The following is a 23981-nucleotide window of genomic DNA, read 5'->3' on the forward strand; positions in this document are numbered from 1 at the left end:
CCACTGCCTTCCCGGGCCACAGCAGAAAGCTGGACTGGAAGAGGAGCAACCGGGACTAGAACCTGGTGCCCATATGGGATGCTGGCGCCACAGGTGGAGGATTAACCAAGTGAGACACGGCGCTGGCCCCAAGCACTCCTATGTTCAATGTAGCACTATTCACAATAGCCAAGATGTGGAAAGGAACTAAGTGTCCACCATAGTTGGATAGACATATAAACTGGAGTATATACAAAATATGGAATATAAATATTATTTAGCCTTAAAATGGAAGGAAATCCTACAGTATGCAACAGCATAAATTAACCTTGTGGGTATCATTCTATGTGAAACAAGCTATCACAGAAAGACAAATACTATATGATTTCACTTAAAGAAGGTATTTAAATAGTCAAACTCATAGAAGCAAAGAATTGAATAGTGGTTCTTAGGAGGTGCAGGAAGGAGACATTGGAAGTTGAGAAACTATGGGTAGAAAACTTCAGTTATGAGGAAGACGTTGTGGAGCAGCAGGTCAAGCTGCTGTTTGGGATGTATCCCATATCAGAGGGCCAGTTCAAGTCCCGACTACTCCACTTCCAATCCAGCTCCCTACTAATGTGCCTGATAGGCAGAGGATGATGGCTCAAGAACTCAAGTTCCTGCCATCCATGTGGGAGACTAAGATGGAGTTCCAGGCACTTGGCTTCAGCTTGGTCCACCCCTAGCTGTTGCAGCCATCTGGGGAGTAAACCAGCACACAGAACACCTTCCTCTCTGACTCTTCCTCTCACTCTGTCATGCTTTCAAACTAAAAAAAAGAAAGAAATAAAGAAGAGAAAAAATTTATCTATTTGAAAGACAGTGAGACCCACACACACACACAAAGAGAGAGAGAGAGAGAGAGAGAGAGAGAGAGAGAGATCTTTCTGCTGGTTCACTCCCCAAATGGCCAAGATGGCCAGGGCTGGGTCAGGCTGAAGCCAGAAGCCATAAACTCCATCCAGGTCACCCACATGGGTAGCAGAAGTCCAAATACTTGGGCAATGTTCTGCTGCATTCCCAGATACAATAGCAGGGAACTGGATGGGAAACAGAGCAGCTGGAACTCCAATCAGTGCTCCATATGGGATGTTGGCATTGCAGGAGGCGGCTTAACTTGCTGCACCACAGTACCAGCCCCCCAAAAAATAAATCCTTTTTAAAAATAAAATAAACTGGGGCCAGAGCTGTGGCTTAGTGGGTAAAGCACCGTCTGCAGTGCCGGCATCCCATATAGGTACCGGTTTGAGTCCCAGCTGCTCCACTTCCAATCCAGCTCTCTGCTATGGCCTGGGAAAGCAGTGGAGGATGGCCCATGTCCTTGGGGCCCTGCATCCACATGGGAGACCCAGAAGAAACTCCTGGCTCCTGGCTTTGGATCAGCACAGCTCTGGCCGCTGTGGCCAACTGGGGAGTGAGCCAGTGGATAGAAGATCTCTCTCTCTCTCTCTGCCTCTCCTTCTCTCTCCGTGTAACTCCAACTTTCAAATAAATAAATCTTTAAAATAAAATAAAATAAACTGCCATTCTGCAAGATGAGTAAGTTCTAGAGATCTTCTGTACAACACTGTGCCTAACAACAATACTGTATTGTACACTCAAAAATCTGTTAAGAGGGAAGGTCTTATGCTAAATGTTCTTACAACAATTAAATAAGAGAAGCACCCACGTGGGAGACCCAGAAGAAGCTCCTGGCTTCGGATCGGCGTGGCTTCAGCCGTTGCGGCCATCTGGGGAGTGAACCAGTGGATGGGAGACCTCTCTTTAACTCTATCTTTCAAATAAATAAAATAAATCTTTAAAAAAAAGAAAGAAAGAAGAAATAAAAAAGGAATCTGGGGCAGACATTCGGCTTAGTGGTCAAGACGCTGCTTGGAATGCCTGCATCCCATATTGGACTCCCAGTTCAAGACCCAGCTGCTTCGCTTCTGATACAGCTTTCTGCTCATGTGTATCCTGAGAGGCAGCAAGCGGTGGCTACCCCCACATGGAAGACCTGAATCAAGTTCTAGGCTCCTATCTTTGACCTGGCCCAGCCCTGTGAATAAGCACATAGAAGATTTTTGTCTCCCTGCCCTTCAAATAAAATTAAAAGGTACAATTCTGTCATTGTCCATCACCCTGTCCCTTACCCCCTAGTCCTAATGACCAAGGTGTTATCCTTACTCTAAAGTCTTTACATAGTTTATCACTTTTTCATTTATGTTTTGTGTTTTTGTTTACTTTTCACTTCTTTGAAAGGCAGACAGACACAGACAGACAGAGATCTTCTGCCCACTGGTTCACTTCCCAAATGTCTGCAATAGCTAGGGCTGGGCCAAGGAATCCAGGACTCAATCCAGGTCTCCCATGTGAGTGGCAGGGACTCATCAACCATCACCTGCTGCCTACCAGGGTATGTATCAGCAGGAAAATGGAATCAGAAGCAGTGCCAGGATTTGGACTGAGGCTCTCTGATAGGGAATGTGAGCATTCCATGTGGCATTTTGATTGTGGTACCAAAAATCCACCCTGGGTTTTTGTTATCTTAAATAAAATATCTGAGGGGAGCTACTTAGGAGAGAAGAAAGCTTAGTTCTGCTTACAGTTTTGGAAGTTCACATTTCAAGATCAAGTAGCCGCATTGATTTACAGATCTGGTAAGCTGGAGTATGGGGAAGAATGCTGACAGGACAAGCCAGGAAGCAGAAAGAGAGGCAGGCCACACTGCTTAAATGACAGGCCCTCACGTAAACTATCATGCAGGGGTAAGCTCCCAGTGACCTAAAGACCTTCCACTGGGCTTCCTGGAAGACATAATCAGATCAAATCTCCATTCCAATTCATTAACATAACACTTTGGAGATCAAGTCCCCAGTACTCAGGCCTTTGGGGACATCCAAACTATTACTCAAACCCTAACAGATGGTAGCGTACTTAGGAGTCAGGTTGTAAAGCAAGTACATAAAAGGAAAATCCAGCATTGTCAAAATCACACTGGAAAATTCCTCCAGTCACTCTTATACTATGACATCTTCACATTCTAATAAACACAAAGGAGTCAACATTTTTTAAGAAAAATTCACTCGGTCCATTTTACGCCCTCTCTGGGAGGTTTACTATTGAGTACAATACAGATAGGAAAAGAATCATCCCACGCTTTAAGGTGCACATTTGAAGGGGTTCTGTTGTCTGGACCTGGAAGAGTTTCCAAACATCACTCCAGGCTAGCCAGCTGGTGGTCTGTTCTTGCCTCAATACCAGACAGGTATTTTAACAACTTTAACTTAATATATCTAAAAACCCACCTGGGAAAGTTTACAGTCCTTTTTTTTTTTTTTTAAAGATTTATTTATTTACTTGAGGGACAGAGTGAGAGGTCTTCTATCCACTGCTTCACTCCCCCCACCTTGCAAATGTCAACAGCGGGAGCTGGGCTAATCCGAAGCCAGGAACCAGGAGCTTCTTCTGGGTCTCCCATGGGGTACAGGGGCCCAAGCACTCAGCCCATCTACTACATTTCCAGGCCATCAACAGGTAGCTGGATCAGAAGTGGAGCAGCCAAACTCAAACCAAACTCAAACTGGTGCCCATATGGGCACTTAACCTACAGGGCCAGCCCTGAAAGTTTACAGTCTTACACCTTTCTACCAAACACCAATCTTTCATAACACTGGCCTAAAGCATTTTTTCCTTTGAACTTTAGAAACATCATGCCATTTTCTCTCTAGAAAACTTCACTGGGATTGGGACTGGAGGGGTGGGGGGGGCAGTCCTCTCACTTGTTCATGCCTTCCGCTAGACATCTGAGGGTAATTCTGCCATTTTACCTACACATAGATCTTTATATATTTCTTATTAAGTTTCTATCATGGGAGTTGCTATGGGAGATGGGCTCTGCAATTCTATTTTCCAAATAGTATTTGAAATTATTCATTTTCTTATATTTATTTTCTATATTTTATATTTTTAAAGTTTATATGCACATTTTATCTACCAACTTTGCTATTTATTTTTTAGGTGATTTTTGAATGTTTTTCAGGTAATTAGTTACATCTTTCAATAAATAAGGGAAACAAAGGACTCTAAAAGAGTTCCAGCTCAGTCATTCCTTATTGTTATATGCCTATGCAAATTATCTGAAAAGAATGTGTATTTATGTTTGTAGGTTAAAAAGGTAAAAAAAAAAAAAATCAAACCCACTGATATATTATGATGCTTAACCTTTTCTGGGTCAATGAGTCTTTAAAAAGCAAAACTGTAAATTCTAGAGCAAACTTTGAAGCTTATCTTCTCAAGAAAAATATACCCATAAGTATTTTTATCTGCCTTCAAAGCCTTCACAGATCCTTTGAAAGTCCCCTAGGTCATTACTTTCTGTTTATTTCTGTCTACTTAGTTAGATAGGGGTAAAATATCTTCAAATCAAATCAACCTTGTAAAAAAAGATTTTTATTCATTTATTTCAAAGGCAGAGTGATGGAGACAGACCAACAGCTAGGTCTGAACAGACCAAACTCAGTGCTAGGAACTCCATCCTAGTTTCCCACATGGGTGGCAGGGACCCATGTACTTGAGCCATCTTTTGCTGCCTTCCCAGGAACATCAGCAGAAAACTGGATCAGAAGTGGAGCAGCTGGGACTTGAACCAGCAATCTGATTTGGAATACCAGCACCACATGCAGCAATTTAACCTGCTGTGCCACAATACCAGCCCCTGATCAAACATTTTTTAAAAGGTATTTCTGGGCCAGCGCTGTGTTATAGAAGGTTAAGCATCTGCCTGCAGTGCTGGCATCCCATATGGGAACTGGTTCAAGTCCCATCTGCTTGACTTCCCACCCAGCTCCCTGATACTATGCCTGGGAAAGCAATGGAGGATGGTCCTAAGTGGAAGACCCAGGTTAAGCTCCTGGTTCCTGGCTTTGGCCTACCCCAGGCCCGGCCGTTGTGGCCATTTGAGGAATGAGCCATCAGACGAAAGATTTTCTCTCTCTCTCTCTCTCTCTCTCTCTCTCCTTCCCTCTGTCTTTCCTCCTCTCTACATCTCTGCTCTTGAAATAAATAAATAAATCTTTACAAAGAAAAAAAAAAGTATTCCTATGTTGCAGTTTCCAAACAGTCTTCATTTATTAAATTATTTATCAGGGCAAACATTTGGAACACCTGTTAAGAGGCAACTTGGCTGGGCTGGTGTTGTGTCTATTTGGGAATGAACCAGCAGTTGGAAGATTTTTCTTAACTTTGCCTTTCAAATAAATAAAAAGCAAATCTAAAAAAAAAAAAAAAAAAAAAAAGGCTGCCTGGGATGCCTGCATCCCATACTGAGTGCCCAGGTTCCTGCTAATGGGCACCCTAGGAGGCAGCAAGCTGATGACTTAAGCACCTGTGTCCCTGCTACTCACAGGGGAGAGCCAGACCGAGTTCTAGGCGCCTGGCTTTGGCCTGGCTCAGTTCTAGTTATTGCAGCATTTATAGCAATCAATTTAACTAGCAGATGGAAGATCAGTCTCTGCATTTCAAATAATTTTTTTAAAATTTTTAACTACTTATCTTAAGCTAACCCCCTTTTTTCAATTTGATGCCTTTTTGCTTTCAACTTTATCTGATTTTGGGTAACTCTCATTTACCTGCTCATCTCTTTATTATTTTTCATTTTCCTCTAATTTATTTGATATATGTGCTATGATATGAATTTGTCCCCCAAAATTCATATATTGGAATCTTAATTCCATACAAAAGTGTCAGAAGGTGAGGATACCTAATGGGAGATGTTTAGTCATGAGACTCTGCCTTCAATAATGGTTTAAATCTGCAACCAGAGTCACAGCGTAGCGGGTAAAGCCATGGCCTGCAATGCCAGCACCCATATGGATATGGTTCATGTCCTGGCTGCTCTACTTCCGATCCAGCTCCCTGCTAATGCCCTAAGAAAAGCAGCAGAAGATGGCTCAAGTGCTTGGGCCCCTGCTACCCATATGGGAGATGTGGAAGAAGCTCCTGGCTCCTGGCTTCAACCTGGCTCTGCCCTGACCATTGCAGCCATCTGGGGAGTGATCCAATGGATAGAGGATCTGTCTCCTTCTCCCTCCCCCTACCCCTGTAATGCTGACTTTCAGATAAATAAACACATCTTTAAAAAAATGATAGATTGGCCGGCGCCGTGGCTTAACAGGCTAATCCTCCGCCTTGCGGCGCCGGCACACCGGGTTCTAGTCCCGGTTGGGGCACCGATCCTGTCCCGGTTGCCCCTCTTCCAGGCCAGCTCTCTGCTGTGGCCAGGGAGTGCAGTGGAGGATGGCCCAAGTCCTTGGGCCCTGCACCCCATGGGAGACCAAGAGAAGCACCTGGCTCCTGCCATCGAAACAGCGCGGTGCGCCGGCCGCAGCGCGCTACCGCGGCGGCCATTGGAGGGTGAACCAACGGCAAAAGGAAGACCTTTCTCTCTGTCTCTCCCTCTACTGTCCACTCTGCCTGTCAAAAATTTAAAAAAAAAAAAAAAAATCATAGATTAACGCTACAAAAAGGGTTGTGGAGCTGGGCTTGCCGCCCTTCAACCTTCTGCACAAGCAGAATGCCCTAGGCAAGAACGCCTTCAACAGAAGCTAGGGCCTTGACTTTGGACTTAGCCTCCAGACCATAAGAAAAAAAATTTTATTCATTATAAATTACCTGTAACACAAGACAGACCAAAACGGACTGCCACTAACACACGGAACATTGTTTAATAGAGGAATTATCCTCATGCACTCAGTAAATATCTATTCAATGTCTAATACTTGCCAGATAACATTAATCCCTTTAGATACACTATTAAAAACAGATTCCTTTGATTTGCTCTGAGAGTGATTTTTAAATTTCATTTATGTATTTATTTGAAAAGCAGAGAGACAAAAAACAGACATTCATAGAAACAGAGAAAGAGATATCCCATCTGTTGGTTCACTCTGCAATGCCCACCAGAGCCAGTAGCAGACAAAATGGAAGTCAGGAGCCTGAAATTTAATTCAGGCCTCCCACGGGGTAGCAGGGACCCAATTACTTGAGCCATCACCTTCTGCCTTCTAGTGTATATGAACAGGAAGCTAGAATGGGAAGCAGAGTCAGAACTTGAACCTGGGCACTCCAATATGGGATACAGGCATCCCAAGTGGTGAATGAATTACCACACCAAGCATCTGCCACTCATTGTGACTTCCTAAAAATACCTATCTTGGAGTGGGTATTGTGGTACACAGCATTAAGCCTCTGCTTATCTTATCAAATCCCCCTCACTTCAAATCCTGTCCTGGAGCCTCCGTTTCTAAGCTATAGGAACACTGCTAAGAGTGAAGATGAAGCCAGCAAAATGCCTAAGACACTGTGATCCTATTATTCCTTAACTTCTGTCTTCTCCCACCCTGCTTCTCCACATCCCCCTTGTGGAATCACCACACCTCTCTCTAAGCAGCCTTGAAATTTCCAATTCCCTCTGTAACTCCCACAGATTTTAGCAATGCAGTCAGAGATGGTTCCTTCTCATAGATATAGTGTATATGTACATTAGTCATTCTCAAACAATTATATTTTTTGCCATTTCCTGAAGTACCTTATACCATTATTTTAATTTTTAAAAGCCAGCTTTTAAATCTACATTCAGCGACATCTTAAATAATACATTGCTAATGTATGTGAAATCAGTTTTGATGTTCTGGTTATTATTTTCCTATTTCACATCAAAATCCAGTCAACATGTTTTAGATCAACCAGCGCACAGTCCTAAATTCTTTGTAGTTACTCTGGGATCCTTGCAAGGTAGGCAATAATGTGGACATAGAGAATTTTTTTTTTTTTAAATTTGAGAGGCAGACAGACAGGTAAGAGTTCCTATCTACTGGTTTATTCTGCAAATGTCCACAGTGGCTAAAGTTGGAAGGTGGACATTGAATCCAAGTCTCCCATCTGGTGGTGGGAACCCATTTACTTGATCTATCACCTCTATTTCCCAGCACCTTACACAAGCAGGAGGCTGGAATTAGGAGCTGGAGCAGGTATTAAACTGAGGTACTCTGTTATGGGACATGAGCATCTTTTTTTTTTTTTTTTTTTTTAAGACTTATTTATTTATTTGAAAGGCAAGGTGACAGAGAAAAAGAGACCTTCCTTCTACTGCTTCACTTCCCAAATGACCACAACAGCCAGGGCTGGTCCAGGCTGAAGTCAGGAGCCTGGAGCTCCACCTGGGTCTCCTACATGGGTGGTAGGGGTCCAAGTACTTAGGCCATTCTCCACTACTTTCCCAGGCACATTTACAGAAAGCTAGCTCAGAAGTGGAGCAGCCAGAACTTGAGCCAGTGCCCTGATGATAGAGACTGCAGGTAGCAGTTTAGTCTACTGTGCTACAACACCCACTCACATGGTAATCTAACCAGCTCCTAAAATCAATCTGTGGAATCTTGCCCCAAGATTTTTTATTTTTTTTTTTTTAAGCAAGAAAGAGACTTAAAAAGTATTTGGCCCAATCCTCTCTTTTTGGAGACTGACTGATTGAGTTGAAAGACAGAGTAACAGAAAGAGAGAGGTTTCTTTCATCTGCTGGTTCACTCCCCAAATGCCTACACAGCTAGGGCTAGCCCAGGCTGACGCTAGGAACTCCATCCTGGTCTCCCATGTGGGTAGCAGGAACCTAAGCACTTGAGCCATCATCTGCTGTCTTCCCAGGTGCATCAGAAGGGACCTGGATTGGAAGCAGAGTAGCCAGGACTCTAACTGGCACTCCAATATGATGCTGGAGCTATAAGCAGCAGCCCAACCTGCTGTTACCACAGTGCTAGCTCCCAATCCTCTTATTTAAGAGATGAAAAAACTGAGACTCTCAGAGGTTAAATGATTTGTCCAAGGTCACATGGGAAATTCAATGAAATGTCTACCATTAGCATTCCATCAATCCACAGAGTATTTTCCACTACATTGTATGCATTAAGATGGCACTAGAATGAGAGAGTAAGTTTTCACCTGTTACCTACCTCACTCTTCCATTCAGATTTATCTGAACATGCTGCTTAAAATCAGGATATTTGGATGCCAGATATGCAAAGTCAGGAGGTTTGTCCTTGTATCTATTTCTTGCATGCATTGATTTACTCAGAGCCATCTTTAAAAAAATAAAACAAAAGGAAACAAATCAGCATATTTAGTTAAGAAATTAACAGGGAAAAGCTGTGGATGCCAAGTCAACAGTTACAGCCAATACACCTTTGCCAATTAAGTAAGAATGCAGGAATGAGATTTTTTAAATGTATACAGCAAACAAGCATATGAAAAGATGCTCAGCATCATTCGTCACCAGGAAAACACCAATCAAAACCACAAGATACCACATCACATGCATTACAATGGCCACTAGCAACAAAAAGCAAAAGTGATTTTAAGAGACACAACATGTTTATGAGAATATGAAGACACTGGATTCCACATGCACCGCTGGTGGGAGTACGCATGGGGCAGCTGCTGTGAGAGAGCTTGGCAGTTCTTTAACAACTTAAATATAGCATCACTGTGTGAGCCAGCACTGCCACTCCCAGGTACATTCACAAAAGAACTCAAAAGGAGGGATTGAACATGTACTCCTACACCATCGTGCACAGCAGAAATATTCATCTTATTTACAACAGCAAAAAGATGGAAAGAATCTAACTGCCCACCAACAGATGGAAAGATAAACCAAACACGATATTCACGTAGTAAAACACTCATAAAAAGGATTGAAATTCTGATACATGCTACAACACAAATGAATCTTGAAAACATGCTAAGGGAAATAAACCACACACAAAAGGACAAACACTATACAATCCCATTCACTGCAGGTACTAAGAATAGGCAAGTTCGGCCGGCGCCGTGGCTCAACAGGCTAATCCTCCGCCTTGCGGCGCCGGCACACCGGGTTCTAGTCCCGGTTGGGGCACCGATCCTGTCCCGGTTGCCCCTCTTCCAGGCCAGCTCTCTGCTGTGGCTAGGGAGTGCAGTGGAGGATGGCCCAAGTCCTTGGGTCCTGCACCCCATGGGAGACCAGGAGAAGCACCTGGCTCCTGCCATCGGAACAGCGCGGTGCGCCGGCCGCAGCGCGCTACCGCGGCGGCCATTGGAGGGTGAACCAACGGCAAAAGGAAGACCTTTCTGTCTCTCTCTCTCTATCCACTCTGCCTGTCAAAAAAAAAAAAAAAAGAAAAAGAAAAAGAATAGGCAAGCTCGGCCGGCGCTGTGGCTTAACAGGCTAATCCTCCGCCTTGCGGCACCAGCACATCGGGTTCTAGTCCTGGCTGGGGGACCAGATTCTATCCCGGTTGCCCCCCTTCCAGGCCAGCTCTCTGCTATGGCCCGGGAAGGCAGTGGAGGATGGCCCAAGTGCTTGGGCCCTGCACCCGCATGGGAGACCAGGAGAAGCACCTGGCTCCTGGCTGTGGATCAGCACATGATGCGCCGGCCACAGCGGCCATTGGAGGGTGAACCAACGGCAAAAAAGAAGACCTTTCTCTCTGTCTCTCTCTCTCACTATCCACTCTGCCTGTCAAAAAAAAAAAAGAATAGGCAAGTTCATATAGATATAGAATAGAACAGAAGTGACCAAGAGCTAGAGGAAAGCGGGAATGGGAGTCAAGGTACCATGGGTACAGAGTTTCAGTTTGGGATAATGAAAAACTTCTGGAAATGGACAGTGGTGATAACTGTCCAACAGTGTCACTGTACTTAACAGCACTGAATGATACACTTAAAAATGGTTAAGATGGTAAATTTTATGGTATGTTTATTCTACCTCAGTAAAAATATACACAACATAGAATGAATTTTTTTTAATCAAGAGAAGAATATCAAAACCTATTCCTTTGAGAGCACGAAAGTGACAGGAGCAGTGTAATCTAGAGGTGAAACAACACCAGAGGCCAGTTCTTTACAGTGGCCTCACAAGGACTGAATATTTGGAGGTGTGCCATAAAGTCACTAAAGTCTGAAAACAAATCTCAGACCCAAATTTCTTAACATTCCTAGGTAGCTGAAACAAATGAAAACAAACACAATTTTATCTTCTTCCAGATTACAAAAAGGAAAAGCACTAATGTATTTATATCAAGAAATAAAAATAGGAAGAAAAACCATTGTAGTGGTTTAGTAAATCTCTAGGTGTTTGATCTTTTTTTTTTTTCCTCTTTTTAAAATATCTATTTAGGGGGCTGGCGTTGTAACATAACAGGTTAAGCTGTTGCCTGTAATGCCAGCATCTCATATGGGCACCGGTTAGAGTCCCAGCTGTTCTACTTCCAATCTAGCTCCCTGCTAATGTGCCTGGGGAAGCAGCAGCAGATGGCCCAAGTGCTTGGGCCCCTGCACCTAAGTGGGAGACCCAGATGAAGCTCCTGGCTTGGGATCAACCCAGCTCCGGCCATTGTAGTCATATGGCAATGAACCAGTGGATAGAAGCTCTCTCTTTCTTCCTCTCTCCCTCCCAATAACTCTGCCTTTCAAATAAATAAATATTTTTAAATAAAAAATAATTATTTTTTGAATCAACACATAAAAACTGTACATATTTATGGAGTAATGTGTTTCCATATATATACCCACTGTATAATGTTTATATCAGGGTAAACATCTCTTTTCTCTTATCATTTCTTTGTAGCAAAAACATTCAAATCTTTCTTCTAGCTTTATTAGATAATTTTTTTATATTATTTGAAAGGCAGAGTTACAGAAAGAGGGAGAGACATACACAGAGAGACTCTTCCACGAGCTGGTTCGCTCTCTAAATGGCCACAATGGCCAGTGTTGGGCTGGGCCTGGGTGAGCCCAAAGCTGGGAGGCTGGAACTCCATCTGGGTTTCCCATGTGGGTAACAGGGGCCCAACTATTTGAGCTATCACACTGCTTTCCCAGGCACATCAGCAGGGAATTGGATCAGAAGTGGAGCAGCCGGAACTCAAACCAGCGCCCATATAGAATGCTGGAATCACAGGCAGAGGCTTAACCTGCCATGCCACAACACCCGCTCCAAATTACCAATAAAAAAAAAAAATTTGAGTGTATATCTCTGGGTGATAAGTGACTTTTATTTTTTTCTTTATATTATTATATATTTCCACATTTTTAGAACAAGCATCCATCTGAATAATATTATGTAAGTCAGAAACTTGCGATTGATTTAATCTTTCTCTTTCCATCTCCTTTCCAAAAAATCACCAGGGGCCAGTGCTGTGGCACAGTGGTTAAGGCCGTTGCATGTGATGCAGGCATCCCATATGTGTGCCAGTTGGAGTCCCAGCTGCTCCACTTCTGATCCAGCTCCCTGCTAATGACTGGTGAAAACAGTGGAAAATGACCCAAGTGCTTCAGCCCCTGCCATTCCATGGGAGCCCCAGGTAAAACTTCTGGTGCCTGGCCCAGCCCCAGCCATTGTGGCCATCTGGGGAATGAACCAGAAGATCTCTATCTCCCTCTCTCTGTAACTCTTTCAAAATAAATAAATAAATCTTAAAAAAAAAAAAAAATTACCAGTCCTATGAGAATTACCTGATCAATACCTCTCAAAGCCATCTATTTTCCCCTACCCAGACCAATAGAAGCCCAGTACTAGCTACCCAGATTGCTACAACAGGCTCCTCATTGGCCACTCTCATTCTTGCTATTCCTTTTCTACCTTGCTGTGATAGTGTCCGGACACAAATCTCAGTATGCCTGTCTCCTATCCTAGTAGCTCAAAATCTTACTCAGGATAAAAACTACAGTCATTACTTCAACGTACATGTAAGGCCCTGCAGAGTCTGGTCTTCCCTATCGTTTCACCTGCAGATTAAGTCGCATCCCCCTGCGCTGCTTTCTGTCCCTCCACCTTGACCACAGGACCTTTACATATGCTGTTCCTTTTTTCTGTAATATTCCTTCCTCTCCCTCTCCAGCTAGTGAATTTCTTTTTTTTTTCTTTCTATTTTTTTTTTTTTTTTTACAGGCAGAGCTAGACAGTGAGAGAAAGAGAGAGAAAGGTCTTCCTTTCTGTTGGTTCACCCCCAAAATGGCTGCCATGGCCAGCGCACTGTGCGGATCCAAAGTCAGGAGCCAGGTGCTTCCTCCTGGTCTCTCATGCAGGTACAGGGCCCAAGCACTTGGGCCATCCTCCACTGCCTTCCCAGGCCACAGCAGAGAGCTGGACTGGAAGAGGAGCAACCAGGACAGAATCCGGCGCCCCAACCGGGATTAGAACCCGAGGTGCCAATGCCAAAGGCGGAAGATTAGCCAAGTGAGCCGCAGTGCCGGCCCAGCTGGTGAATTTCTACTCACCCTTAGGAACACAGTTCAAGAATCTCTTCAAGTTATTTCCCTAACCTCCCCCTTAAGTCATGACCCCTATTACGCAGAGCCCTAATAATAAGTAGCTTTCCTTTACAAGCTTGGTTGGAGATATGAGTTACCTAGTAATAAATCTATTAACACTCTCTCAGAAGCCTTTTTTGATGGCTTTCTACACAGGAAATCAAGTCGATTTCAAAAAAGAATTGTTGTCTTCACACCAGACCTTCCCATATCATATATCCAACCACCTACCATTTTTCTCACTTGAATGGTTCAAAAGTATTTCATTTACAGTGTGCCCAAAATTAAACTGTTCCAACCCATCCCATACTGGTCCTCTCCTAATCTTCCCTATCCCACTGAATGGCATCATTATCTTTCTTGTGGTGTGCAAACCAGAACAATTCTACCTCTCTGGTTCAGATCATTTTTACCTCATTAGCGTCACTTTCTCAAGATTACTATAGAAGCCTCTCATAACTCTTTTAGTAACTACTTTTGCCCCCCTAACATATTTTTCACCCAAGAGACATTCTCTCTCTCTTTTTCTCTTTCTCTCTCAATGCGAATTTAAACATTCCCTTGCAGAAATCCCTCAGGGGATTCCTAAAGCTATTAGGCTAATAAAGTGTAATATCATTAACAAGGCATGCATAATCTGGGCCCTGCCTATCCCTCCAATCTTGTTTATTGCTGCTTTCCCCTTTTGCACTATGCTCCAGACATACTGGACTTTTTTTCATTTGTTCTGCTGCTTGGTGGTCTGCCCACCATCTGCTGTTCTTACTGCCTCTAAGATTCTCCTCACACTTTCGCCCTCTCCTTCCACCTCCACCCCCCATGGCCCATTAGCCCTTCCAATCACACCCTAAGCATCACTTTCTCAGGCAGGTTTTCTTGGTGGCCATTCAGTCTGGTGCCTATTCTCTGCTTTCAAAGCACTCTATGCTTTTCCTTCAGAAGTCCTCAGCTGGCTTTCATGTGTATAGTTTACACAGGAGGGGTTTTAAATGTTTGTGGAGGCCGCAGCTGTGGCTTAACAAGCTAATCCTCCGCCTTGCGGCACCAGCACATCGGGTTCTAGTTCTGGTCGGGGTGCTGGATTCTATCCCGGTTGCCCCTCTTCCAGGCCAGCTCTCTGCTATGGCCCGGGAAGGCAGTGGAGGATGGCCCAAGTGCTTGGGCCCTGCACCCGCATGGGAGACCAGGAGAAGCACCTGGCTCCTGGCTTCGGATCAGCACACGATGCGCCGGCCGCAGCGGCCATTGGAGGGTGAACCAACGGCAAAAGGAAGACCTTTCTCTCTGTCTCTCTTTCTCACAATCCACTCTGCCTATCAAAAAAAAAAAAAAAGTTTGTGGAAAAATACAATTGAAAGATATTCTAAATTTTCTATGAAATTTTTGAATCCCCCTTGTATGTCACTCAAACACACCAGGCTGCAACTATATCCACTTTATTCTTCACCATCCCCCAGCAACTGGCATACAATACGTATCTACTGAATAAATGAACAGTTCAGAATGGGAGGGCGGGGGGATCAGTAGTCACCTGGAAGTTTTTCAGCATACTGAGTTACCCACATTTTGCCCCTCACATTATCAATGAAACTCACTATATTCCAGTTAGAATTTCCTAACATGAGAATATCATTTACAAAGCATCAGGAAAGACAGAAGCATAATATTAGGATAAGTCTCAGTCCCCAAGAAATCCAAGTAAAGAAATATGCTTTCTTTTCTTTTCTTTTCTTGACAGGCAGAGTGGACAGTGAGAGAGAGAGACAGAGAGAAAGGTCTTCCTTTTGCCGTTGGTTCACTCTCCAATGGCCGCTGCGGCCGGCGCATCGTGCTGATCCAAAGCCGGGAGCCAGGTGCTTCCTCCTGGTCTCCCATGCGGGTGCAGGGCCCAAGCACTTGGGCCATCCTCCACTGTCTTCCCAGGCCACAGCAGAGAGCTGGCCTGGAAGAGGGGCAACCAGGACAGAATCTGGTGCCCTGACCGGGAATAGAACCCGGGGTTCCGGCGCCACAGGCGGAGGATTAGCCTATTGAGCTGCGGCGCTGGCTGCTTTCTTTTCTTATGAACAACAAATTGAAAGGTACTCTAACAGCTAACTCAAGACTGTAAGTTAAAAACTGGTAGTATATTAGGGCTCTGCAACACAATAAAGATTCTAAAGCGGGTTAAGCAGCCACCTGTAACACCCGCAACTCATGAGGGCACTAGTTCAAGGTTCTGCTGGTTCACCTCCAATGCAGCTCCCTGTTAATGGCCTGGGAAAAGCAGTGGAAGACAGCCCAAGTACTTGGGCTCCTGCCACCCACATCAAAGACCCAAAAGAAGCTCCTGGCTCCTGGCTTCGGCCTGGCCCAGCCCTGGCCTTTGTGGCCATTTGAGGAGTGAACCAGCTGATGAAAGACCTGGTCTCTCTCCCCAACCCCTCTATAACTCTTTCAAATTAAAAATATATTTTTTTAAAAAAAATAATAATAAAATTCTAGGGACTGGCACTGTGGCATAGTAGGCTAAGCCTCTACCTGCAGTGCCGGCATCCCATATGGGTGTCCTGGCTGCTCCTCTTCCAATCCAGTTCTCTGCTTATGGCCTGAGAAAGCAGTGGACGATGGCCCAAGTTCTTGGGCCCCTGCACCTGCATGGGAGACCCAGAAAAAGCTCCTGGATCCTGGCTCCGGAATGGCCCAGCTCTGGCTGTTGTGGCCATTTGGGATGTGAACCAGCGGATGGAAGATCTCTCTCCTCTCTCTCTCTCTAACTCTACCTCTCAAGTAAATAAAAAAAAAAAAAAATCTTAAAAAAATTGTAGACTACATAGCTGACAACAGTGTACATATAATACAATGTTCTGAACATGCGTGAACAAGCTAAATTACACATAAGGCAAATTAAATTCAGTTCCTACATTATTCAACTTTCTGGTCAGAACTAATGCAGAAAGAATCAAACCATTTTCTTGCTCATCAGCTTCCCAATACAGGCAATCAGTTCTTAGCTCAATATATCCCTGTTCCCAAGAGTTTAACTGGGTGTCAACTCTAGCCAGCATCAGCACTGTCACTACTCACTTGGCTTTAGCCTCAACTACTTGTCCTGCTTCATTCTGCTACAGCCACGGTGGTCCCCTTGCTGTTTCTCTATCAAGTCTGGCACACTCAGGCCTTCTATATTTTGCACCTGCTGTTCAGTATGCACAGACTGCTCTCTCCCTGAGCAAGAACTACAGTGTCCTCTCACCTTGTTCAGGTCTTTGGTCAAATGTCCCCTTCTCATTAACACCTTTCCTGAGTACCCCCTTTAAAAATGCAGTAAGTGAACACACTCCTTGTCTCTCTTCCTAGCTTCAGTCTTCCACACAACTTACCCATATGACATTCCATATATTTTGCTTACTTACTGCCCTGCCAGTATGCTTTATTTTGCCTGTCTTATTCATTGCACTATCCCACCACCTAAAATAAGGCCTGGGAGGGTAGGCACTCAAATATCTGCTGGTTGAAAGCACAACAGAGCTCTTATCATTGTCAGGGCCACCCTTATTGAGGGTAGGCAGTCCCCATCTTCAGTCTCAAAAAAAGCACAGCCAGAGGGCTGGGACTTCTTCCGGGTTACCTGAGTCAGTCCAGAAATCTAAAGTAGTAAACCCTTCAGAACGCTTCTATTTCCTTTGATCTTTCTCATCTCCATGCTTCTGTTTCTTTGGTTCTTCTGACTCTTAACCCACGGTCTTCAACGACCATTCCTCTTAATACAGAAGCCTGTAAAACAGTCTAAATTCTACTTTCAGAACTTGGAGTTCCTTCTGCACAACTCCCTCCCAACATAACCCCAAACTCCGTTTCCTCTCCTCGCCTTCCCTCATAAATCCGACTTTTCCCACTAATCCCGTCCCTGCCAGTTGTCCATCTCTTCCATTCCTTCCTTGCCCAATCTTACCCACCGCACTGGTCTTCCCGCCTCAGTTTCGGATCCCTCCAAACCGCTTCAGTCTCTGGGGTCTCTCCTACTTCAATTCTAGTCTCCGTTCTATTCGCCAACTCCTCCCAGTCACCCAACACCCTCGCACGCGCACAGACACCCACAGCAGGTCTCCCCCTCACGAGCCGCAAACCCGACGAGGAAACCAGGTGATTCGTGGATTAAGCAATCCACGATCACAGCCTGCATGTGAGATGTTAAGTGACCCACCTCCGATGCCGATGTTCCTGTCAGACAACGGGTCTGGCCTGGGCCTGTACAAGCCCGGAATCTTGAACCAGCCGCAGCGGCAAGCTCCTGGAAACGCAGATGTTACGCTCTCAGTGCGCCGCCATCTTGTGAAGCCGTCTAGCCTTGTGATTGGACAAGCCAATCGCGCGCGACCTATAACAGATCCTGAGGGGAAAAAAGCAACTGTCGCGAGACTTGGAGTTTGTGGCTTCTGCCGGTAGAAGGCGGGGGTGTGGTAGCAAGCGGAGTCCTGTGAGGTGAGGCGAGAATCTGCTTTCGAATTCGCTGAAGAACTTTTTTTTTTTTTTTTTTTTTAAGGTAGGTTTCTGGGCCCCACTCCAGACTTAGTAAATCATAATCTCTGGAACTGGAAGGGAATATGAGGTTGAGGAAGGGAGACTGGGGTTTGATGGCAAGCCGTTGGCGCCTACTGTGCAACAGGTCTGCCCTCGTTCGATGTCACATTTACCCATCACAGATAAACCTGTACGGAGGGGAAGGTAGTCTGTTTACAGAGTTAGAACGAAGGGCCAGCGGTCCTGAGTCGTTTATTCAAGGTCTTACGTTCAGATGACCTCAAGTCCCCGTTCTTCGTGTTTTCTCATCTGCCACTTGAGTGGGAAGATCTGTTTATGCACTTCATTTTTTTTTTCCAAGTCGGTTGTGCTTATCTTTACCCTATAGTAAGTAGAATGAGCATTGGTCTCCCCATTTTACAACTGAGACAGAAAGGTTAAGGACGTTCCCAACTAACAAAGCAAGGCCTCAAGTCAGCCTCTCTATACCTAGTACTTCTTTTTTTTTTTTTTTTTTTTTTTTTTTTTACAGGCAGAGTGGATAGTGAGAGAGAGAGAGACAGAGAGAAAGGTCTTCCTTTTTGCCGTTGGTTCACTCTCCAATGACCGCTGCGGCCGGTGCATCTCGCTGATCCGAAGCCAGGAGCCAGGTGCTTCTCCTGGTTTCCCATGCGGGTGCAGGGCCCAAGGACTTGGGCCATCCTCCACTGCCTTCCCGGGCCACAGCAGAGAGCTGGGCTGGAAGAGGGGCAACCGGGATAGAATCCGGCGCCCCGACCGGGACTAGAACCCGGTGTGCCGGTGCTGCAAGGTGGAGGATTAGCTTGTTAAGCCGCCACGGCGCCGGCCCCTAGTACTTCTTTTCATTAAAAAAAAAAAGGGGGGGGGGGCTTTCTTAGGTCCTAGTAATTAATCTGAAAGCTCTTGGCAAACTGGGAGATAGCAGGGAATGGAGCCTAATTCATGCAGATTTGAGTGAACCAGTAGTTGCCCAAGGAAAGCTGAGGAGGTGTCTTCATTATGTATCATGTAAAACCCAGTCTGAAAATGGATGATGTAAAACACCAACCATTTTATTTGCTCAGAGTTCTGAAATCTGGGCTGTGATCAGCCCAGCTGTTCCATTGTCCTTTCTGGTCCTCTAGCAGAGGCTGGCTCTACAGAAACAGCTACCCCCCTCCCCACCCCCAGTCTCTAATTCTCTCCCTGTCCACCTGGCCCTTTTGCATAATTTCTATAACAGAGTAGCCAGACTTCTTACATGTTGCCTCAATGATCCCAAAAGGAAAAAAGTGGAAGCTGCTGGGTCTTCCTAAAGCTTAGGTCTAGAACTGGCATGTTCATCGCTCCCTTAGTTAAAGCAAATCTTAGGGTCAGCCCAAAGTCAGGCGGCAAGAGGGACATCAATGTAACATAATACCACAAAATGTTTTCTGTCTTGTGGCCAGCACTGTGGTACAATGGGTTAAGCTGCCTACGTTCTATCAGGTTGAGTGTCACTTTGAGTCTTGGCTGCTCCACTTCAATCCAGCTCCGTGCTCATTCGCATGGGAAGGCAGAGAAAGATGACCCAAGTGCTTGGGCCTCTGCCATCCATGTGGGAGACCTGGATGGAGTTGTTCTGGCCTGGCCTAGTCTGGGCCAATATGGCCATTTGGGGAGTGAACAGCAGATTTAAGATCTCTCTACCTCTCTGTGTTACTCTGCTTTTCACATAAATAAATAAATTAATTAATTAATTAATTAATTTTCTAAGAAAACATTTCGGCTTTAGTTTGTTGTAATGTAGGCACTAGTTTTTTGTTGTTTTTTTTTTTTTTTTTAACAAAATTTAATGCTTGCTTCTGAAAATGTTGCGGAATGACACCTCAAACTAGTTAGGTATAGTTGGTATAGAACCTCCCAACTGGGTCCATTATGGTGCAGGAAGCCAATTACAGACATTGGGGTGGTGGAAAAAAGTAGGTATTTATTGCAAAGCACAGAGCAAGGACCCAGGCACCTATTGCTTAATTCCAGGGCTCCCTGAGGAGTTTGGGGTAAAGGTTTTCGTAGATTGAGATTGGGGCTCAGAGATGCATGATCAACTCATGTCCAAGTTCATGATTGGCCAGTGATGCTGTGGCTCTTTAGGGAATTTATGATGGCTGGGTAGACTTCACTTGGTCTGGAGGGATTACATGTAAATGGCAGTTATACTCCACCCAGACCTGGAATTTTACTACACAAACCGCTACCGCTCCAGGACTAACAGTCAAGGTTTTTTTTTCTTTCTTTCTTTCTTTTTTTTTTTTTTTTTGACAGGCAGAGAGGATAGTGAGAGAAAGACAGAGAGAAAGGTCTTCCTTTGCCATTGGTTCACCCTCCAATGGCCGCCGCGGCCAGCGTGCTGCGGCGGGCGCATCTCGCTGATCTGAAGCCAGGAGCCAGGTACTTATCCTGGTCTCCCATGCGGGTGCAGGGCCCAAGCACTTGGGCCATCCTCCACTGCACTCCCAGGCCACAGCAGAGAGCTGGCTTGGAAAAGGGGCAACCGGGACAGAATCTGGCGCCCCGACCGGGACTAGAACCCAGTGTGCCGGCGCCGCTAGGCGGAGGATTAGCCTGTTGAGCCACGGCGCCGGCCTCAAGGTTCTTATCTATTGGAGAAACAAATGACTCCTGGAGTCCTGTGATTTGAATCTTGTAGGGTCACTTATGCCTCGCCCTCAGTTCAGTGATTTCCTTTTTGTAAAGGACAGGCAAGGATACCTTGGGCTAAGGGAGACAGACAGGAGACTGACACCTGCTTTTACATTATAGAGGTTCAGTTTCAAAAATATTAAAGAATAAAATGACCTCTGAGATGTGACTGGTGGATTGAAGTAGATTTCCTTTAAGATATTGGTAATTTCTCTTAGCTCCAAAGAGAGATCCAGCTCCACTGTGGATCAGGCCAGCCAAACCCTAATAGCTCTGCAGCCGAGGAATTTGGGCTTTAATCTCACCCCCAATTCTTACTAACCCTGTGATTACGGGCAATTAAACTCTGCAGCCTCAGTTTGCTCAATATTACAAAATAGCATAATAAGCTCATAGGGTTGTGAGAATTAAATCAGATAATGCACACAAAACATTCAGCATAATGTCTTACACATAGAATAATAATAAATACATAGTAATAATAATATTATTATTCCTCATAACTTCTCTGGTCAGTTTCCATTTTAAAAAGTCATTTTACAGGGTGGCTCTCTGACTCAGCAGTTGAGGCACCGCCTGGGACAACCATATCCTATGTAGGAGTGCCAGGTTTGAGTCCTGGCTCCTTGACTTCTGAATCTGCTTCCTAGAATGTGCACCCAGAAGGCAGCAGTGATGGCTCACGTACTTGAGTACCTGCCACCAATGTGGGAAACCCGGATGGAGTTCCAGGCTCCTGACATTGACTATACTGGACATTTGGCGAATGAATCAGTCTCTGTCTATCTTTCTGCCTTTCAAAGTTAAAAAAAAAAGTAAATAATTTTTAAAAGATTTATTTATTTATTTGAAAGGCAGAGTTACAGAGAGGCAGAAAGAGAGAGAGAGAGAGAGATCTTCCATCTGCTGGTTCACTCTCCAAATAGCTGCAACAGCCAGAGCTGGGCCAATCCAAAGCCAGGAGCCAGGAACTTCTTCTAGGTCTCCCAAGCAGTTGCAGGGCCCCCAAGTGCGCCATCCTCTACTGCTTTCCCAGGCCATAGCAGAGAGCTGGATCAGAAGTGGAACAGCCAGGTCTTGAACCAGCACCCATATGGGATGCCAGCACTTAGGGCAGCAACTTTACCTACAGTGCCAACCCCTATAAATAATTTTTAAAAATAATAGATTGTAAAATTAAAAAAATAAAAAATATATAATTGGAAATGTGTAAACAATTTAAATAATACAAAAAGATAAAAGAAGACAAAAATTATCTGTTGGCGTCACAGGTGGCAGCTTTACCTGCTACATCACAATGCCAGCCCTAGTGTTGTGGCTCTTTAAAACCATCCAGGCAAGGCCAATCTGGAGCCAGACAAGGCTGGGTTTGTTGGGAGGGTTGGGGAAGGCCCCAGAGTTTTGGGTTTTCTCCAATGCTTTTGTGCAGCCCCACAGAGAAAAAAGTCCCTGGCTGTCCTTTGTTGTTTGTATCTCATAGCCCTTTCATTCCAGTTTTCCATCAGCTTTTTTAAGTACCTCCATAAAACTACTCTAGGAATGTCAAATGGGAGGAATTTGATACAGGAAATTGGTTACACAAAAGATCTAACAGCTGAGAAACCAAAGAGGCGATGGTGAAGCAACACTGGCTTAGCAATAGCAGGAAGCTGCTGTCCCAGCTGGGTCTGAGGAGGGTCAAGAGGTGGCTTTACTGATGCCCAGAGCTGGGGTCCACCACGAGGAGCTAGAACCACAGCAGGAGCTCCCCAGTGTGGGGCTAAGCCATGCAGAAGGTGCAGTGTGTGCAGGAAAATGCTCCCTGAAGTTGGGCAGTGGGGGGCCTCAAAGCAATTTTTTGAGATTCACTGAAAGAGGATATCCAATAATAAATGGGTAAAGTCTTCTGTTGGAAAGATGCACTGTTATATATTTTATCAGGCAGCTCTTTTCAATTTGTATTTACTGTGGATAAAGCTGAGATGAACATCTTTTACACACAGATGCTAAAAATCTAAGTGGTTTCCACTTTGCTGCTGCCCTGGGTGGACAGTGGAAATAAGAGTAGGGGGAAGGCAAGGCAAGCTAGGATTCAACTTCTCTCTTGTGGAAAAACTGTTGGGAGAGTCTCTGAACCTCCTGGAGATGACCTTGGCCTGACCTCTTTAATGGCAGTGCGTTGAGTAGTAGACCTCAAATCGTAATGTGCAGATCACCTGGGAACTTACTAAACAGCAGTTTCCCAAAGCAGCACCCCAAAGAGTCTGATTCAATCTAGAAAGGGATCTAGGATTGTGCTTTTTACTATTATTATTATTTGAGAGGCAGAGTGTTATACAGGGAGAGCTCCCAGTATATAGTTCACTCCCCAGATCCTCAAAATGTCCGGGAATGGGCCAGGGTTGGAGCCAAGGGCCGGGAATTCAGTCCAGGTCTCCCATGGGGATGGAAGAAATCCAACTACTTCCTGCTGCCTCCCAGGGTCTCCTTTAGCAAGAAGCTGGAGGCAGGAATCAAACTGAGTGACCCAATGGAATTTGGGTATTTTCTTTTTATTAAAAGGATTTTTAAAAAGATTTATTTATTGGGGCTGATACTGTTGCATAGCAGGTACAGCTGCCGCCTGCAGTGCAGGCATCCTATATGGGCACTGGTTCAAGTCCTGGATGCTCCACTTCCGATCCAGCTCTCTGCTTATGGCCTAAGAAATCAGAAGATGGCTTAAGCCCTTGGGCCCCTACGCCCACTCGGGAGACCTGAAAGAAGCTCCTGGCTTAGGATTGGCACAGCTCTGGCTGTTGCGGCCATTTGGGGAGTGAACCTGCAGATGGAAGATCTCTCTCTCTCTCTGTCTCTGCCTCTCTGTAACTCTGCCTTTCAAATAAATAAATAAATCTTTTTTAAAAAAATTGTTTATTTATTTGAAAGGCAGAGTTCCAGCGCCAGTGCTGTGGCATAGCAGGTAAAGCCACCGTCTGCAGCACCAGCATCCCATATGCTCCACTTCTGATCCAGCTCCCTGCTAATGCACCTGGGAAAGCAGCAAAGGATGGCCCAAGTCCTTGAGCCCCTGTACCCACATGGGAGACCTAGATGAAGCTCCTAGCTCCTGGCCTCAGCCTGACCCAACCCTGGCTGTTGGGGCCATTTGGGGAGTGAACCAACAGATGGAATCTCTCTATATATCTGCCTCTCCTTCTCTGTAACTCTTTCAAATAAAATAAACAAATCTTAAAAAAAAAAAAAAAGCAGATTTTCAGAGAGGAGAGACACAGTGAGAGAGCAAGAGATCTTCCATCTACTGGTTCTCTTCCCAAATTGCTGCAACAGCCAGGGCTGGGCCATGCTGAAGCCAATACCCTGGAACTCCACCCAGGTCTCCAACATGAGTGCAGGGGCCCAAGGAATATGGACCATCTTCCACTGATTTCCCTGGTACATTAGCAGGGAGCTGGGACAGGAATTGATACCCATAT

At 45.0% G+C, this 23981-nt stretch overlaps 1 protein-coding gene across 3 annotated transcripts in view; it reads right to left on the bottom strand.

Moving 5' to 3' along the window:
* Positions 1–17675, bottom strand: part of METTL16 (methyltransferase 16, RNA N6-adenosine) — an 89459-nt gene extending 71784 nt beyond the window's left edge. Inside the window, exons 1-2 of one of the 3 annotated variants that reach the window (XM_062215747.1) lie at positions 17528–17675; positions 9006–9133 (exon numbers count right to left, since the gene is read on the bottom strand). In XM_062215747.1, the coding sequence (XP_062071731.1) occupies positions 9006–9133 (128 nt within the window). In that variant the 5' untranslated portion in view covers positions 17528–17675. Of the gene's footprint in view, positions 1–9005; positions 9134–17275; positions 17365–17527 lie in introns of those variants that run through there. The other 2 variants (XM_062215745.1, XM_062215746.1) reach the window with 2 other exon arrangements.
* Positions 17676–23981: the final 6306 nt, after the last annotated feature.

Source organism: Lepus europaeus, chromosome 18, assembly GCF_033115175.1.
Source record: "Lepus europaeus isolate LE1 chromosome 18, mLepTim1.pri, whole genome shotgun sequence".
Taxonomy (NCBI): domain Eukaryota; kingdom Metazoa; phylum Chordata; class Mammalia; order Lagomorpha; family Leporidae; genus Lepus; species Lepus europaeus.